Source organism: Lygodium microphyllum, chromosome 28, assembly GCF_053477565.2.
Source record: "Lygodium microphyllum isolate KBCC chromosome 28, Lygodium_microphyllum_v1.1.10, whole genome shotgun sequence".
Classification (NCBI taxonomy): domain Eukaryota; kingdom Viridiplantae; phylum Streptophyta; class Polypodiopsida; order Schizaeales; family Lygodiaceae; genus Lygodium; species Lygodium microphyllum.
Genome location: NC_141162.1, coordinates 97,121,366 through 97,141,125, shown reverse-complemented (window position 1 = coordinate 97,141,125; position 19,760 = coordinate 97,121,366). Strand labels below are relative to the sequence as shown.

Genomic DNA, 19,760 nt, shown 5'->3' with positions numbered 1-19,760 from the left:
ATGCCCCTACGGAGGTTAGGGCACGTAATAGGTTCTGGGTAAAGATCGCAAATGGACTCCCGAGGTGGACTCCTGGATCATTGGAGGAGATTTCAACAACCTGGAGGCTTTGGAGGACCAACAGGGTAGAGGCAGAAACTACCAAGGCATGGGTGGGGAAGAGCTGGAGGCATGGAAGGTCTTTCTGCTTGCAGTCGGAGCACGTGATGCGTAGAGAGATCATGCCTTCCACAGGAGGGAGAGGTCGTTGGACTTCTCTTGGGATAGTCTTGCTGGAGCGACTGGATAGGTTTTATGTGGGAGAGTGGGGTGGCTCTCGTGAAGGCCAGATTGAGCAGTTGGTAGGCACCACGTTGTCCGATCATTGCCCGGTTCTCTTGACGCTTGACCCCCCAGCATCCGCCCTAGACACACGATCCTCTCAGATCCCTGACTCGATCTACAAGAGGGAGGAGGTGACGAGACAGATAGAGCAGATTTGGTCCAAAGAGTGGGGCAGTGTGGGAGCCTTCGCTCTACCGCCAAGACCCACGGACCACTTATTGTTTTAAGCGTTCCAAGCCGAGCACTAATGGCTACCTCTCACATAGCCGGCGCGCCATCCATATCTCCGGGTGTAGTGAGCTTACCTCCATGCCGTTCAAGTTACCTCCTCTCCCGCGCACTCCGGTAGCTCCACAATCCAAGTGCAAGCTTCAAGCAAGCTCCATCCTCAAGCTCCACGCTCCAAGCTCCATCACCGCGAGCAAGAGAAGAGAAGAGAAGAGAAGAGAAGAGAAGAAGAGAGGAGAGGATGGAGAGCTTCTCCACCACACGGTCCCTCACCCTCACACACTCACTCCCTCACACTCTCACACTCCCTCTCTCAAGCACAAGCTCAAGCAAGCAAGAACAAGAAGAAGAAGAAGAAGAGGAGAGCTACTTTTGGCCACACACAAGAATGAGCTTCTCATTCACTTTTCAACTTTATATACAAAACCCTAAATTCCTTTTTGGGTAGTCATCCCCTTTTCCCCTTTTTTACATGGCCGGTCGTAGCCTAGGTCATTTTTCCCATTGTCCTTCTATTTTCCTAGCTTCCTTTCCACCGCTCGTCTACATTTACAAATTGCACGGGTGAGAGCCCGGCGCTCCTTGAATTAAACCATGATGCACTTGCGCTCTTTTACAAAAGTTTTGACTTGCGCTTTTCCTTGTGTGCCTTTGTCTTCCGTTTCTCTTTGCCTTGGCCTTTGTCTTTGTCTTCTGTTTTAGCTTTCTGGATTTTCCACCGCCTGGCACTCTTTTACAAGATTTCAGGGTGCGCCTTGGTACTTTAAAATACACCTTTCTCCTTTTGCATTTGCCTTGGACTTTTTAAGGTTTCCCCTGCGCTTTTGGCCTTTTCTCCTCTTCTTTCTTCTGTCGGGCTACCTTTTTTCCGCCTTTGCCCTGCGTCTTTTTTATTTCCTTTTGCTTTCTTCGTGTTGGGTTAACCTTACCCCCCTCCTAGACGAGTGCCAATCCCATGGCACTCACCGTCGTAGGTAGCAGGCGTTAGCATGCACCGAAGACGTGGGTGGCAAGGGCGTATGTGGTTGCCATGGCGGAATGTTGGTAGAGGTGGGGGGGAAGACCATTGAGGGCACATTGGTGGGCTAAGTGGTAGGTGGTAGGGCAATGGGAGTTGGGGGTAGGGTTGTTCTTTGGGGGGTTGCCCAAGGGAGTACACTGGCAAGTTTACAGGGTGATATAGAGAGGAATGCAGAGTTGAGTGTTGATGAAGATGAAACGACACCCTTGTTGGAGTCTTTAATACCTGCAATTGAAAACCTCTCGTAGGTGATTTCTCCCTAGGGGCAGTGCTAGTCTTCTGTATTGTGCACATAGTTCAATTAGTTTGGGAGACAGGTCGAACTCTAAGCAAGCTGAGAGAATTGTCCTGCACTTGAGGACCCAAACTATGTATATACCTCGGTGCAGATATTATGTGAGTGCTCGTGCATACTTAGATATTACGTAGGTAGAAAACCGCGGGCTAGTTTCTCATAACGTCGTGTGGATAAAGCAAAGTGGTCCATGGTGGGAAAAAGTACACGTGAAGGTGGGTGCGACATTCTGTGCACTGTGATTGCACGACGTAGCAGGATAGAACACACGGATAGTATACTATCCGTAGATGGTAGACATTGGGCCTGTGCGATGAGGACGGTGTATTGTTCATGGCCATTCGTGCGGTGCGTACCCCAATTGATTGCCATGGTTTTAAGGTAGAGTGTAAGAGGGAATTGTGTGAATGGGTCAGGGTGACAGGTCATGGTGAGACAAACTCCGTAGGTCTGTCCTGCCCTTGATGTGCCCTGAACTATTGTGGAGGGTGCTAGGGGGCTAGGAGACTAGGGACGAAGCCAGCCAACCAAGGGCACTGGACGCACCTAATTTGAGGACCCCTTGGTGCGGTGCTGTGATCATGGGTGTTTTTTATTTCTTCGTTCTTTTGTTTCCTTCTTCTTCTTCTTCTTCTTCCTTTTTTTTTTCCACAGTACAATCATTGCAATATGCGGAGGCTATGAGCCTTTCAATGGGTCGGGAAATATCAAGCCTCAAAGGCTCAGGAAATGGATATGACCGTGATGATTGTGCCCGAGCCTCGTTGTTAGGGGAGTCGTTGTTGCGATATTGGTGCGATTGCAGTGATACCCGTCGTGAGCTCACTGTAGAGCTTGGCCCAAGAAGAGAGTGTAGCCCATGACTATGCTTTGGTTCGTGCGATGTGGACACTCGCAAGGGTGATTTTTCGCGTTGAGCAACGTGGCTTTGTTGCGGTTCTTTGTGCGGTCGGTGGCCTAGCCATTGAATACGTTTGCACAAAGACCTATGTCATCCTGCATCCACTTGTCACTTCGTGAGAGTATATGCTTGCTTGCGTTAAGTACATCGAACAAATGCAATCATGTTAAGACATAATTTTTCGGAATGCTATGATGTCTATTGCGATACCTATTCTATTGCTTGCTAAGGTCGCATACATTAACGATAGGTAAAGGAAGTGTGTACAAGTGGGAAGCTTGCTCCTTTACTCATCAAAGGACAAAAAGTTATGGCATGATGACTTGTCAAGCTACTTGTACATTATAGGGGCTTAGTCGATTTGCACTAGGCGGGGTGAGTCCGTGTGGTTAGGCGACTGGGGCTCTGCTGGTGCGGGGCTCTTGTAAGGTTGGGCAAGGAACATGTCGGCCGGGACATGAATGGTGTAGTCTCGAGCCGCCACTGTTTCCAAAATGCCTTTAAATAATTCATTAAATTCTTCCCTGTCCCGAGCTGCCCTTTCTGCCCTTGAACACCTGGTGCCCGAGCGTCTGTTGGGGGTTTGTGCAACTGGTGCCGCCACATCTTGTGTGCTTCTTTGAGCTTCGACTTTCCTGGCCCGGAGATTCTTCGGCCTTCGTTCAGAGCGGTGTCGCTTAGGACCTCGTTTCTTTGCATACCTTTTGAGAGTGGATACGTAGCGCACCGGCGGAGGGGCGTATGCTGCATATTCCCGTCGTCCGCAGAGAGCGTCTCTGCAAGCCAGCTGCCCGAGGTTCTCCATGTTTTCCTTATGGGGGGGCCTGCAAGATGCAAAGCAAGGGTTAGGCCTTGATACGGAATAAGATCATTCGCATGGGAGGGATTACAGTGTGGGTTATCAAATGCATATGACTAGAAGAGGAGAGGTGGAACGTGTTGTGCTCGTTGTAAAGGGATGGCCCCCGTGATGATGTCCATTTAGCCTCCAGCCATTAGCAGATCTTGGCTCACGCCGAGTTACATCGGCTGGTGGTCATGGATTTGGGCAGGGCTCATCCTCGGAAGGATAGACCGGAAAGGGAAAGGGAAAGGTATATAGAAAGGGATTGCACCCTGCTTACACCATCAGAGATGTTGGTCAGGGCTTTCCATGGTGGCAATGCGAGGTGCATGCCCTTCGCCCGTAAGGGGAAATGGTCATGTGAGAGGGGGACCGGACGAGCTTAGACTGTTGACCCCAACTCTTCTCCCTGCGCTCGACTATTATTGCTTGTGTATGTTGATAGTGTCTATACAGGGTCACAAAAGTCATTGTTTATTTACATACATATCCATGTATCCATGTCACTTCATGAGGATAAAAGCCAATTGTAGAACTCTGGATTGTACTGGAGCGTGGCACACGCATCCAGTACACGTGGCAGCTTACTCAATACCGATAGATATTTTGCCACATCGAGTAGCATGGAACCTTGTCCGAGTCTACTGGCAACATGTAACTCCTCCTCAGTGAGAACCTTATCAAACGGAGAGTTCTCTTGGCTAGGTTCAGCTAAGTCCGTACCCCGAATGGCAGTCAACACTCGAAGGGAAGTTGGTGCCACATAGGTTGGATCTCTTTGAGACCGCCATTTGGTCAATCGTTCCTCTGAGACTGTCATGATCTGGGCTCCTAGTTCGGCCATTGCAACGTGGTTTTCACACCAACGCTGTTCAAATTGACTTCGGTCCTCTGATAGTCGCTTTAGTTGCTCTATCTCTAAGAGATTTGGTTGGCAGAGCGCATCATTGAATGTGACAATTAAGCACAATTCGTCAGCTTCCTCGCCAAAGATGAGTCGCATGCGTTCATGCAAGAGCCTATTATAGTACTCATCAAGATGTTCTTGCTCTTCCCAAGATAAGGGAAATGGCAAGTATTCTCCGAGTTGCTCTTTAGGGAATGTGCGCATGTCTGCCAGGACATAGACACGTGCGAACACCTTGAGCTTAGCATCCAACTCAGTTAAGCACTCTGTGACACTTCTATATTCAACGAGGGCTTGCTCGGTTGCTATCTCATGCAAAGTTCTAGGAGTTTGCCTGGGCTTTAGCATAGCTGGGGGCTCAGGCCTAGACGCGCAAGTTTGGCCAATGCTAGGATTTCTTACGCTCTTGGGGTTTCCATGTTTCTCCTGAGGCTTCGTTATTGCGTCATGGTTCTCCTTGGATGTGACTAGTATAGGTTTGTCACCCTGTTGTGACAACGTTATGTCCACTCTTGATTGGTCAATGCAAGTTCTATTGTCGATGGATTGAGTGTTGCCAGCAGCCATTGATGGTAACAACTGCTTTGATTTTTCAGAGCACATGGATATGTCTGAGGTTTCACCACTATTAGGAGAGGCATCAATGGGTCCATTGGTGGATGGACTCGATGCTTCGTTCATCAGCTCTCCAGCGCTCTTCATCTCAATGTTCTTGGGATCCACAACCACCTGCAACTGTTGTTGTTTTCGCTGTTTTCTCCTCTTTTTCTTGGTCAGTGAAGGTGCATCTCTCAACGACTCAGGACCCTAGACTAGGCCAACCGGTGATGTGCTTGGTTGGGCCTCAGCATTTCCTTTCTCTAGTGTGTCCTCATGGGACATAGCCGTGGCCTGCTGAATAGCCTCGCCAGGTGGTAAGGGTACAATTGTCTCCCTTTTCGGAGAGTCTAGCTCTTCAGCCAATTCCCATGTGTTTAACGTCTCCAGCCTAGGCTTTGGGCACTTTGGAAGTGCTGGAGTTGTCAAGGAAGTTGGTTGCGACACCTCCTTCACAGGTAAACTGCTAAGGACATGTTCAACAAGGGGCATTGTCACAACCAAGGGCTATGACTGCTGTGATCCGTGATTGGAAGTAGTAGCGGCTAGTCCAATGGGCTGGCTATCCTTGGTGGATTGCGGTGACAAGTCCCTAGGGCGATCGGAAGTGGTCGCGTCTTTTGTTGCCCTTTGAGCATTCATCTGTGTAGATCGAGCATGAGTTGATCTGGTCACATTGGGTTGCACAGGCACATCCTTGGGCCGAGAGCTACGGCTAGTGTCATGTCCCCCCTCTTGGACATTTGGGAGCTTTGATGGAGATAGAGATTGGGAGTGAGCAGCCGCCATTGATGACCGCTGTTGTGCTTCCTGTGTCCGTTTGGAAAAAGAAGATGTGGGAGATCTAGGACTCTTAGGTGGACTTGGCACTGGCTGAATGGTTTGCTCGTGACTGTTAGACGATTCTGTCATTAGCTTTGTTGAGCAATCAGCCTTATCATGAACGATGTTGTGCCTATGGTGCTCATTATCCTCTTGGGAAGTCAAAGGCTCCTTGGGCACTAGTGGACCTTGTGCGCGCTCAACAGTTACCTCCAATATCTGCTTGCTAAGCACGGTAGGCTGAGGATCTAATTTTTGATAGGTCATGTTTGGTTTCTTGATTTCAATCGTGAGGGGCTTAATCGCTCCAATATTTTTGGTTCGAGACTTGGATTTTTGTTTAGGTTTCCTCCTACGCCTCTTTGCTTTTGACATAATTTGGGCTTCTGGCAGAGGTGGTTTAGCAGGGGGTTTTGGTACCCAAATCCATCGATTGCCTGCATAATACCCTTGAGCACGAAGCAACGCCTTGGATATCCATCGTGGCGTTGTGCTAGCTCTCCATTGATGTCATTGCCTATAAGACTTGGGCTTCTTTCGTGGTCTTCTACGATATTTGTAAGTCCAAACCCTATCCTTAGCCTTGTCCCCTAACCTTTTTGTTTCAAGTATGGCCTCACACTGGTTCTCTCCGTTCAACCTGCGCTTGTATCAACTCTTCCAACAACTCCTTGCTCTCATTACTAGGCTTGCTTGGTATATCGAAATGCTCCTTGCCCTTCCCTCGAGGTTTGGTGAGATCCCTTGCTAAAAGTCGTGATTATCCTCACACCTGGTAGTGTTAGGTGTATCCTCTGTGCTATATAGTCGGCTTCACACTTCGTTGCCTTTTTGAAGGGCCTTCTTGGGAGGATTTCCTTTCCACAATTCTTGCTATTTGGAGAAACATAGAACAGGACTGGCAAGCTTTTTGTTTCAATAGTTACAAGGATCCTGCACTTCCCCAAAAGTGCTTGTGGGTATTCCCCGTAAGGATTAAGAGTTGCATCAATCGGTTTGAGCTCTGGTTGACCTAGTAGAGTCCATGCTTCATAAGTCAAGATATTGAAATCTGCTCCTTCATCAATGAGAGCATCAACACTATGCTCTCTTTTTGCAGTGAGTTTAACCCTAAGATAAGCAAGTGGCACTATGTCTTCATCTTCGAGGTCTTGGTTTACAGCTTCAAGCCTTCTAATACATGCCTTTAAGTCCCTAACTGCACAATCAGACGTGGATTCTCTACTGAGGTCTTGGGTCATCTGTGCAGCGCTACTCAAGGTACATCTATCGTCAAGACTGTCATGTCTAGTCATCCACGCATTGATAGCTTGATGATGTTGCATTCTGCTTCGACTAGACGCAGTTTGAACACAATGTACATGTGTTCTTGCAGTGTGGCCTTTTTGCCCTTGATGGCTAGATTGGCCCATTGAGGTTCTAGGATCTTTGTTTGTCTTTGTTTGGGTATAGGCTTCTGTTTGCTGCTTTGCAAGTGAAGATCTATGCTTGTGTAGAGCCATTACTACACTAGGGTCAAATTTGGAGGACCTGTCATGACGAGCGGTTACTCTCCAACCTACTTGGGGGAGGTGCGGAGGGGACAGAGCCCCCTCTATAGGGTTCGGGGGGCAGTCCCCTCCCCGTCCCGCAGGGCTGTTACGGTAAATGCCATACATGAGTTGAGAGACCATTTACAACCAAATTTTGGACTGCTTGCTCTCAGGTTCAACCCAGTGCTTGATCTACGATACGGTTTCGGCTCTGTGCGGTCTCTTGGTCAATCTCACTGTCTTCGGGTTAAAATTTAAGGAAATCTAAGTTTGGCCCGCAGGTCTGAATTACAGGGGCCAAATGGATGATTTGGACCGTCCGAGGGCCGAGTAGGAGGGACCGTATGTAACTGGTCGGAATGTCAGATTCGGCCAGTCCGAGCCTAGATGTCCGAGGGCCGAGTGGGCCAAGGGCCAAGTCAATAGGGCCGAGTCCAGTGATCCAAGGGCCGAGTTCCAAAGTTAGTTTGAATGCTCAATTCGGATGTGTCCGAGTGATAGTGGGCCGAATGGTCTGAGGACCAAGTGGCCGAGGGCTAAGTCGAGTGGGCCGAGGGCCGATTCTTGGACTCGGCCCAGAATCGCTGTCATCGGACACGCCGAGCGCGGAGCGGTTTTTCACCGGACCTTACGAAATTCGCCGTGCCGAGTGCTGGAGGCCCTCCCCCTAGTCAAGCAGCTCCAGATCCAACCTACTTATGTAGGGGAAGGTGTAGAATTACCTGGGCTGGGTAAATATATCCCGGATGACAAGATCGAAGCGCATCCACTCGACGAAGCCTCTTCTTCTCTGTTGCTCCCTTGAAACCCTGCAATGCACAATGTGGCCTTTCTTGCCACTCTTGGCCCCTTATACCCCTTCCCGGGTATGGTGTTGATGCTCCCAATCACTCATTTGCTGATCTTAGGCATCACAAGTGAGCTTTTTACCATTTTTTGCACGATTTTTGCCCTGTTTTGCAACAGTAAACCCTAATGCTTATTTGCTTTGTTTTTCTTTGTTTTCTCCTACTCTAATACATCCAAATCACAAAGTAAATACCTACACTACTCCATCTCATAATATAAATCTCAAAAAAGCAAAAAACCTACTTGCCAAGAAGATCAAATACCATCTTCACCCCCTCACTTCCTACCTATCTCAAGCACCGGTTTGAGAAAACCCTTACTTCGATGCTCGATTCGAAGTGCGCAAGCGCTCAAGGCTTGAATCCGTTGGTCCCGACAACGGAACCAAAAAGTGGCAGTCTTCGCTCTACCGCCAAGACCCACGGACTGCTTATTGTTTCAAGCATTCCAAGCTGAGCACTAATCGCTACCTCTCACATAGTCAACGCGCCATCCATATCTACGGGTGTAGTGAGCTTACCTCCATGTCGTTTGAGTTACCTCCTCTCCCGCGCACTCCGGTAACTCCACGATCCAAGTGCAAGCTTCAAGCAATCTCCATCCTCAAGCTCCACGCTCCAAGCTCTATCACCGTGAGCAAGAGAAGAGAAGAGAAGAAGAAAGGAGAGGATAGAGAGCTTCTCCACCACACGGTCCCTCACCCTCACACACTCACTCCCTCACACTCTCACACTCCCTCTCTCAAGCACAAGCTCAAGCAAGCAAGAACAAGAAAAAGAAGAAGAAGAGGAGAGCTACTTTTGGCCACACACAAGAATGAGCTTCTCATTCGCTTTTCAACTTTATATACAAAACCCTAAATCCCTTTTTGCACCGTCATCCCCTTTTTCCCTTTTTTACATGGCCGGCCATAGCCTAGGCCATTTTTCCCATTGTCCTTCTATTTTCCTAGCTTCCTTTCCACCGCTCGTCTACATTTACAAATTGCACGGGTGAGAGTCCGGCGCTCCTTGAATTAAACCATGATGCGCTTGCGCTCTTTTACAAAAGTTTTGACTTGCGCTTTTCCTTATGCGCCTTTGTCTTCCGTTTCTCTTTGCCTTGGCCTTTGTCTTTGTCTTCTGTTTTAGCTTTCCGGATTTTCCACTGCCTGGCACTCTTTTACAAGATTTTAGGTTGCGCCTTTGTACTTTAAAATGCACCTTTCTCCTTTTGCATTTGCCTTGGACTTTTTAAGGTTGCCCCTGCGCTTTTGGCATTTTCTCCTCTTCTTTCTTCTGTCGGGCTACCTTTTTTCCGCCTTTGCCCTGCGTCTTTTTTATTTTCTTTTGCTTTCTTCGTATTGGGGTTAACAAGCAGGAGGGACTGGATAGTAGAGGAGGTTGCAAAGGTCCTAGCCGAGTCGAGCAGAACCTACCAAGAGGCAACCACACAAACCAGGCAGCAGTGCTGGGAGGAGGAGAGAGCACTCCAGCGGAACCTTGCAGCCACGCAGAGATTATTGCAAGAGGCACTAGGGGATCCCACCCTCCAAGCACAAGAGGAGCGTGCGCGAGCAGCCATTGCTGGCCTAGAAGACAAGCGCTCGGAGTTCTCATTCCGAACCTCATAGCCTTCTGGGCGCGGAAGGGGACACGATGTGCAAGGATTTCTTCCAGGTGCACCAGCCCCGCACCACAAGAGAGCAAATACGCAGCCTTCGAGATCAGTATGGGAGGACCCGTTCTAGCCCAGACGAGGTAATGGAGATTGCCACCGACTACTACATGCGCCTTTTCCAACAGGAGACAGTTTCAGCTAGAGAGCAGAGATGTAGATAGCAAGTACGGGATCACATCCCATCCCTCGCCACAGAGGAGATGGCCACTCCCTCCTAGCCCCCTTCACAGAGAAGGAATTAGAGAAGGCTTTCCATACACAAGATGGGCAAAAATGCCCGAGGGAGAATAGCCTCTCTAAGGCCTTCTTCAATACCTACTGAAAAGTGGTGAAGGACCCCCTACTGAGAGCCTTCCAGGAGATTTTTACTTCAGGACAGATACCTGGGAGTCCCTTGGTAGGCCTCATCAGTCTTCTCCCCAAAGGGGGAGACTGGTTGGAGCTCTCCCAATGGAGGCCGATCACCTTATTGCCAATGGCCTATAAGGCACTGGCAAAGATGATTGGCAGACGATTACGCCCCGTGCTTTAAAATATCATCCATGACACACAGACAAGCTTTATCCAAGATAGGAGCATCCTTGACAATGTATTTACCTTCTTTGAGGCAACAAAGTGGGCTCAGCACAGTGGGCAGAGATTAGCCATACTACTCTTGGATTTCGAGAAAGCTTATGACAGGGTGGACTGGGATTTCCTAGAGGGCACCATGGTGAGGTTGGGATTCCCCCAGGCTTGGATTCGTGGGGTCTCCACCCTGTACAGATCGGCCACCAACAGGGTGCTCATAGGCGGATGGCGAGGGGAGAAGCTTCGGCTAGAGAGATCGGTTCGACAGGGCTGCCCCCTGGCCCCATACCTGTTTCTACTCTTCGCAGAGGCGATGTCTCACTTCTGCAGGTCACGTGTGAGTGGATTACGCGGCCTCCGACTTCCAGTGAGAGAGGAGACTGAGTTGCTAGACTCAAAGTACGTAGATGATACATCCCTCTACATAGAGGACGATGAGTTGATGCTAGAGAGAGTGAGGTTGGCTCTTGATGTGTTCTGCTCTATAACGGGAGCGAAAATCAACTGGCGAAAGTCCGTTGGTTTCCTCACAGACCCGGACTCCAACATAGAGTGGGGCATCCACCTGGGATTCAGATGGGTGGGCAGAGGGCAGTCCGTCCGGTACCTAGGGTTCCAAGTGAGACTCGACATCACTCCTACCCAGCAGTTTCTTCTTGTCCTGGATTCTATTCGAAGGAAATTGACCTATTGGAGCACGGTTCGTCTCTCACTAGCCGGACGAGCCCTCGTGGTTAACTAGGTCCCCCTAGTGATGGCATGGTACATCGCTTCGTGTTGGTGCTTTTCCTCATCGTGTATAGTGCAGCTTCGCCACCTTGTGCGGAACTTCCTTTGGTCAGGGTCTGATGGCTCCAGGGATTCCATGGCCAAGGTGGTGTGGGCGACCATACAACAAGTCAGAGGGAGGGCTTGGGATTATCGACCCAGAGTATCAAAGTATGGCCCTCTTGGACAAGCTAGTTGTCTGCGATCTCACATCAGGAGAGCACACTTGGAAGGTCCTATTGCAGGAAGGCCTTCAGGACTGTAGACCGAGGCTTGGCGGGGAGTGGAGGCTGTCCCTGAGATGGATCTTCACGTCTGCCTAGATCACCCCCCTAGATCACCTTTTCTTCGCAGCTTACTCCGCATGTGACAGGGCCTCTGAAAGGCCCTAATCCGGAGGCCCCCAAGCTGCCAAGAGGAAATAGACCATCAGCCGGTGATCTGGAACCCCCAACCCAAAGATCGGGAAGAGGCACAGATAGGTGAACGCCCCCCCATCCAGTGGGCTGGGTGGGAAGCCAGCCCCTGGCCCGTACAATCATGACATGGCGGGAGGTGTACAGGATGGCGGACGAGGAGGTATTGCAGGGAGTATCAGGTTGCCAGAAAGGAGTGGAGGTGAGAAGAAGGGAGATAGACACAGCAATACCTCTAGAGTGGCTTGCTCCCCCGATACGTGAGCCGATAGAGCCCGCAGAGGTATGGACAGCTAGGTTTTCGCCAGTAGGCATCTCCCTTCAAGTGGCAGGTAGAGTGGGTGGCGCCTCGCAAGGGACTTTCTTCATCGTTCAGGAGGGGGGACGTCTGGCCCTTGACAGAGGGCAGCAGGATGAGGGGATTACCGCCCTTTCGTGGAGGAGGATTCGGGTGGTGGTGGGCCTTTAGGGGAAGACATTGCGATTGGACCCCTATGTTTTTTGGAAGGAGCTTAGGGAGTGGCGCCTTTGAATTTGGGAGGGTAGACCACTTGATGAGCTGGAGTGGGATCCAGGAGAGTGGCTATGGCCGGCCTCTGCGGTCGCCAAGAAGCCACCCAGGTTCCTAGAGTACACTACCAGGATAGGCAGACATGTACTGATGTAGGAGGAGATGGACTGGGCACCATCATGTAGCAGACACTGAGCGGAGCACAGCATCACGGAGCCCTTCCGACGGACCTTGTGGAGCCGCCTATGGGATAGCTGGAGGCCGAGGAGGGTGTCGTACTTCTTATGGCTGGTGGCACATGGAGGCTTGGCGATGGGAAGTTAACTTGCCCAAATGCAGGAGGAAGATTGTAAGCGCTACACAGCAGCCTCTGGAAAACCCAAAGCACTGCCTTTGGTCATGTGAGGAGGCGCAGCTCGTGTGGAGAGAAGCATGCCGCATCCTTCGCCGTATAGCACCCAGCCTTGGTTATATCTCATGGGGAGCTTTTTGTTGGCAGGCAATCAGCCAAGGCCGTCACCTTTTGTATGAGGCTGGGATGCAAGATGCGATATTCATTATCGAGGCAGGGTCATGTGTAGTGGTCGGTTTGGAGGCTCTACCCATCCGCCAGGTACTGGAACCCACAACAGACTACTCGGAGATATGGGAGATCATAGGTAGTCTTACTAGATGGCATATTTGGAAGGCGCGGTGTCAAGAGGCCTTCAGCGGAGAGAGACTTTCACCACATGCGACCTTAGCAGAGCTCTGGACCTCCATTATCCACTCCCTCTGCGGTTGATGGGACCAAGTGCAGGGCGAGTCCAAGGCTCGTCAAGAGCTCCGAGGTCACTTCATACGCACTTGGGGTGGCCAGGGTCTTTTCTTCGTGATACAGGCAGGCAGCCCCAATTGGCGATATACCCCCCCCCCCCAAATGGCTTCTTGCCCTCATCCCCCCCAGACCCCCTTGAGAGGCTTGTATACATGATGTATTAGTGACTTTACATCACCTCCAGCTAGTCTGTTGAGCATGAGCACTCTGTTGTAATTAGTTTTTTGAGTAATATAATCAACCACATTTTACTTGCAAAAAAGAAAAAAATAATATAGTTTGCAATACCATGAAATACCATCCTAAGGGCTCTTCTCTAGACCTACTAAGCTGTTGGGCAATTTCACATGTAGCCTCATCCATACTCCCCACATAGCATAAGGGATAGGATCTTTACCATAGCCAAGCCATGTACAACTATTAAATATATGTGCTAGTAACGAAAGAAAGAGTGAAATCTTTCTTAGTTTAAAGCTATCCTCTAACCTCCTTTAGAAGTCTACAAGAAAAGGTTGTGATATACCTTGGGTAGTCCAATGCTAAAGCAACTACTAGTATTGCTCAAATCTTGCTCATCTATATCCTCCTTTCAAACCTAGTGGCATACCCAAAAGAAGGGTATATCCCAAGGTATCTTTGCAAATGAATCCCTCCATACCCAATCTACAAGGTCCCACTGGTTCTCTATAGCAATGTCATGTATGCCCAATGGCTCCATCCATCTACCATGCAAGTCTAAGGGCCTGGGTCTCAGAACCAACACTTGTCACAATGAGACACAACTCTAATCGTCTCTTAGGGTATCCTCCAATAATCCAAATCCTCTTGCCTGAGTGTACTATCAATCTCTATTGAGAAAGTAAACACACTTTCCGTTAGTGGCTACCACTGAAAGAAGGATTTGTATCGTCCCTTAATAAACTTGTGTGATTTTCAATCCCTTCCATGTCACTTTCCTTGAATACTTGACGCTCAATTTTTTTATAAACAAAAAAAGCCTACTAAGAAGCACGAAAAGTTAGAGAGAGAAAAGAACAGTTTGTAATTTTTTCCTCCAGAAAAGCATAAATTAGCCATAAATTAGGATTACCTAAACGTCTTCTTTAACATTTTCTAGACTTTTACCTTTGACTTGCTTTATCTCAATCCTAGATCTCAAGTTTTGGTGGCATTTCAAAATGCTTTGGACTTTAGAAGGGACTCAACATATAGTTTGCTCATACTATTATGGATTCATTGTTTAGACATTAAAGTCAATCCATGATATCCTTCATAAGCAATTCAAATCATTAAATATTTTACAAGTTCATTGCAGGTTAAGTTTCCTCATAAAAGTAAAAAATGCTCTCATTACCTTTCTTACTTTGGCTTTGTTATATTCATTCATAAAACTTTCTGAAGAGTTACTTGTGTATGAAAGTCAATGTTTTCAAACCCATAAAGTGGTGCAAAATTTTAGACTTTAACTTGAACACATGTTAAAATTTTGAATTATTGGGTAATATCTTTATAATTTCTTTCAAAGCTTTTTCCATGGGCTCTTTGGTTGAAACCTTGATGCTTTGCGGATTTCCCATGGGTAACCTATTCAAGTAATTTGTGTACTTAAAGCTCAAAAGTTGCAGCAGTGCTTCATAATTTGTTAATAGCATTACCCAACATAAAAGAGCAATTTTCAATCATTTTGTACTCTCTACAATTTGTGAATAGCATTGCTCTTTTTGTGAATTCATTCATTCTGATGTTTTAATTTTTATATATTTCTACTTCAATGACTTGATGGTTCGATTGATTGAGTGTAGATGATAACTTTAGATTAGTGCAAGGATGAGATATCAATGCATATTTATTATTGAAGGACTCATTACTTTATGTTGAATATTATTTAAGAAAATATTTGCTATCGACTTGCATTTTTTTCCTTACAATATTATGTATCATCACATTTTGTATTACGGCTTGGATTGATTTCTAAGTCTTGATGCTTATTTTCCCTTACACTATTATGTGCCATTACATTCTGTATCAAAGCTTAAAGTTCAATTTTGAGCCTAGACTATAGTTATCTTGCGCAAGGTCTGGGTGATAGCAAAAATAGAAAAGAAGCTATTTTTTGGCCAAGAGAGGGGTCACTAATGCTTGGGAGAGATTGTACCCAATCTTGTGTAGTGCTCTTACTTTTGTTTTTTGCTTAATTATTTTGAGTGGCAAGAGAGAGAAATACCAAGCATATGCTTGCAACACTTGCTACACATACAACTAGCACGACAACTCATAATGTTCTCCAATCGAGGACAATTTACATTTCAACTTGACATGGATCCATACCATCCATTAGTTGAGAAAGGCGCTAAGGTGCATGAAAGGGAGCCAATTGAAGTCTTGAGTTTGTGACACATACGACCATCCTTCTAACAAGATTGTCCAATAGCTTTACACTTTCCAAACAATAAAAGGGTATATCATTTGCATTAGCCACATCAAAATTATACCAAATTGATTGGGACCTAAAAACCCCTCAGACTAGGCATACTATCCCATTAGCCAATGCATTGTAGTGCACCAATGATTAAAGCGGGTTGTCTCCAAATGTAGTACGGACTATTTCGTATGGTGCAATCTATACTGTACGGTACAATACTATACGTATTAGTACGATTTTGTACGAAAAAATCGGGTGTTTTTTGCCACACCTCTCAACTCTCTTGTTTTCAAGCATCAACCTTCCACACACTCTCTCTCTCTCTCTCTCTCTCTCTCTCTCTCTCTCTCTCTAGCCTACACTTCTCTTATTTGTATGATCATTCATGTACGATGTATCCACTCCTCCACTCCCATCTATGTACTTGTAAGTTGTAGCCCATCTTGTGCATGAGGCATATACCATAGAGATTTTTGTATGTTACCCTCAAGTAATATTGTATACTCTAATAGCATTGCTATTTAGACTTTAAACATTTTTTCTATCATGTTTAGTCCAAAATACTCAAGATGAATTTTTCCCTGTACTTATATCATACCGTACCTTATAGAATCTTAAGATACCAATTAGTTCCGTATTATATTGTATTGTACAGTATTGTACCTTTCCTACCTTATAACTATGGATTAAAAAACTGCTGCAGGTGGCAAATAATCGTGTAAACAAATTGAAATAACTCAAAAAGCTCAATTTTTCCCTTACTGAATGTAGAATTGCTGGCTTCAGTGCTCCACTGAAGCGAACCAGGTATCTTTTTTTAACTGTTGGACATTTTCAATCAGTAATGGAGCTTCTTATCGAGCCTTTGCTGCACTCCAAGGTAAAAGTAGTGGCAAAGGAGCTAATGCTCAGCCTTAAAGTCAAAAGCGCTTGTATATCAATGCTCTCACTCACACTTAATATCAAGACATCCCCTAGGTGCAGCTTGATTAACCTTATAAACTCGCTCCCACTTGCTCAGCAATGGTTCAATTGGAGCCAATACTCACTTTGTCCTTTTGGCCGCCCAACTTATCATACCCAACCAAGAAACAAACCCCACAACATAATGATAAATTACAATCACTGCTTAAGAATAAAGTTTGTTCCCAAAAACCCAAGCATGCCTATGCCTCCAAGAAATACACCAGGTGGGGTTTGCTATCATTTTTAGAACAGAATTTGCAGTTTGCAATGGCAAATTTGCAATATACACAAGCCAAATGACATAATCCTACACTCTCATAAAAGTTGCCAACACAAAGGCAGCTCTTGCACTGTCAAGTCATACATTGATCACATCTGCTACACACAATCTCAAATCTTATCAATCTATCTAGATGCATGGCAACAATTGAAAGAAACCCCACCCCCCCACCCCCCCCGGGCATACAACCCCCACCCATCCCCCAAGATGCCTCTTTACTAATAAAACACCTTCGTTTAGAATGCCAAGGCAAATAGATCGAGAAGGGTTTCACAATGCTGTGCCCAAGGGTTGGCTACCAATCAAGGTCATCAACAAGCCAAGCCCAGTTAGTGCATGTTGTACCCTCCCAGTCATTGCAAGATGCAGCTCATCTTCCACATTCACCTGCTTTTAGAGTGACATGCCTGGAGCTAGTTGTATCTCTAACACCTGAAACAGAGTTAGTCGAAGGCCTCTCTTCAGCCCTCATGCAGTTAGAGGAGATATTTTTGCATCATTTCAAACAATCAAACAGCATGAGGAGCTTCAGTCTTATGTGAAGGTCAAAGGCTGTCCTATCAGTCAGGCACTTTAAACGGCCAAAGGAGACATTCCCAAAGATCCTCCAGACATTCACTCATTTTACTGGTTGTACTTTGGCAGTCGTATCTCAATCCTGCCTTCTCAGACTCCCTGCTGTCTGCAGCAGATCAACCTCTGTGCATTCTACTTTCATTTATCATTTGACACATAAAGGATCAGATTTCCACATTTTCATTGTAAGTTTGAATTTTCTGTGTTCTCCCATAGTTCTCATCCTATCGTTTCAGTGCCATGACAGGATGCACAAAGGTTTGCTGTAATTTGTAGCTGAGAATTGTAATGATTGCAGAGGTGAATACATAATAAACTCGAGCAGGAAGATATAATTTCACACATACACGGCATTTGCAAGGACAAAGAAAGTTTTTGCACTATGAAAAAAAGGTTTAACATATCTGCTCCATTACATAAATTTTTTCATAGGTGACAGTTGGATAAAAAAACCCACCTACAAAAACACTCTCTCCCCTCTACAGATATATGGTAGAGCTAATATACCACACCCTAACAAACCATCAATACCCTACTCCATCTAAATTCATCCCAAGATTACCCCAGTGGAGTGCCACTCCCCACCTTGACTTATGCTTCAGCCATGCTGTTCAACCCATGTACTTCGTGTTTTCCTTTTAAGTGACACGTTAATGCAACACTCTATTTTCCAAAAGAACAAAATTCACCACAAGGCCAGATCAACCAGGAAAGCTCTTGGTTGTAGAAACAACAATGAAGCTAGCTTGCAAGGTCCCCCAATCCTATAAGGAGAGGTATTTGGCTATTACTATTTAGGAAGAATGAACCTTGCTAGTCCCCAAAGTGATGGCCTAGTGGTAAAGCTTGTGTTCCATAAACTAGAGGCTGTGGGTTCAATCCCAACAAGATGCATCATGGGCAGGGACACCTGTGTTCACATGAGGTGTTCATGCATTTGGTGCTCTTGTCCTCCTTAGGGAATGGCCTGAGGAGGAGGATCCCAGTTCCGATCGAGCTCACCATATGCTTGGCTCACAGATTATCCTTGGTATCCATAGGGGATACCCACATTGTTTCATAACTAATATTTGGAGGGGAATGGAAACACACCCCCCCCCCCCCAAAATCTATTTTTGGGTGTTTTGATCACCACATGCTTGGCTCGCAGATTATCCTTGGTATCCATAGGAGATACCCACATTGTTTCATAGCTAATATTTGGAGGGGAATGGAAACAAACCCCCCCCCCCCCCCAAAAAATCTATTTTTGGGTGTTTTGATCACCACATGCTTGGCTCGCAGATTATCCTTGGTATCCATAGGAGATACCCACATTGTTTCATAGCTAATATTTGGAGGGGAATGGAAACAAACCCCCCCCCCCCCCCAAATCTATTTTTGGGTGTTTGGGTGTGTGGATCTAACGAAAAGCTCCAGAATGGGAAGACCATTTTGTTTTGCCATGCCGGAGCTTTCCAATAGCTTTGATGATCCTATGCGTGGGACAAACCCATAACAGGGCTATAGGTGAGCCTTTCCTAAACTTCTAGCTCGAGCAACGCTCAAAACTACCTCAATGCAAGACAAACTGGCCAAACGTTGCACTACAAAAGGGAAAAAATGAGGGAAGCGAATCTGCTCATATCCCAAATGCACAAAGAATCATAAGCATAGATAAGCTTACATTGTTACCCTCCCATACTCGATGGCTTGTCCCAGCCCCGGAGGGATCCGGAAGTTGTGGTGTGCTCATCCCGCGAAACCTGCAAAATTTCCCCCCCTATTCTTGAAGAATACTTTAACCAAGCTGATTGGATTCGGAATCAGCTCGTCCTGTGATTTCCTGCTGTATGCGTAATCGTGCCAAATATGGACAGCCTCACGAATTTCTGCTGATGGTAATGATATCGGGAAACAGAGCAGGCTCCCATATACGTGTCCAGGTTGGGATTCCTTCCTTCCGCACTCTTCCCCCATGGCGTGCCATCGAAGCACACAAACAGCACTTTGGGGATGGGACTTACCGCGAAGAGCAGGGGTTGCTTTACCTTGAGTGTACGGCAAGACGAAGCTTTGATACGCAAAGACGTCCTGCGCAAAAGCTGCGCCCTGCCATGGGGACGACAAGGCTCGTAGACGTAGGAGAGACCTGCCATTCTGACAGAGATACCAAGTGTCCGTATCAGCAGAGGAGAGGCTTGCCACTTGGTAAATGCTCCTTCGCTTGGGCAGAATGCTACATCTGCATCTATATCTATATCATATTTTATTATCTTATTTCCTACTACTATATTATTTTAACTATCTATACTATTAGTTTAGGAGAGGTGGGGGGCGGGTGCCATGTGGCAGCCCCCACCTCCCCCACAAGAAAAAAAAGAGAACGCCACACGTCCAACACCCGCCCCCGGCAAAAATCGTGTCCGTCCCGTCCCGGTGCTTCGTCTAGGCGCGGAACGCCTAGTAGGTTTGA

General features: G+C 47.0%; 1 protein-coding gene across 1 annotated transcript in view; it reads right to left on the bottom strand.

Annotated features, from left to right (window-relative positions):
• Nucleotides 1–19,530, bottom strand: part of LOC148011781 (protein S-acyltransferase 8-like) — a 44,201-nt gene extending 24,671 nt beyond the window's left edge. Inside the window, exon 1 of the mRNA XM_087670148.1 lies at nucleotides 19,336–19,530. Within this exon, the coding sequence (XP_087526274.1) occupies nucleotides 19,336–19,443 (108 nt within the window). The 5' untranslated portion in view covers nucleotides 19,444–19,530. The remainder of the gene's footprint in view (nucleotides 1–19,335) is intronic.
• Between the last annotated feature and the right edge of the window lie 230 nt (nucleotides 19,531–19,760).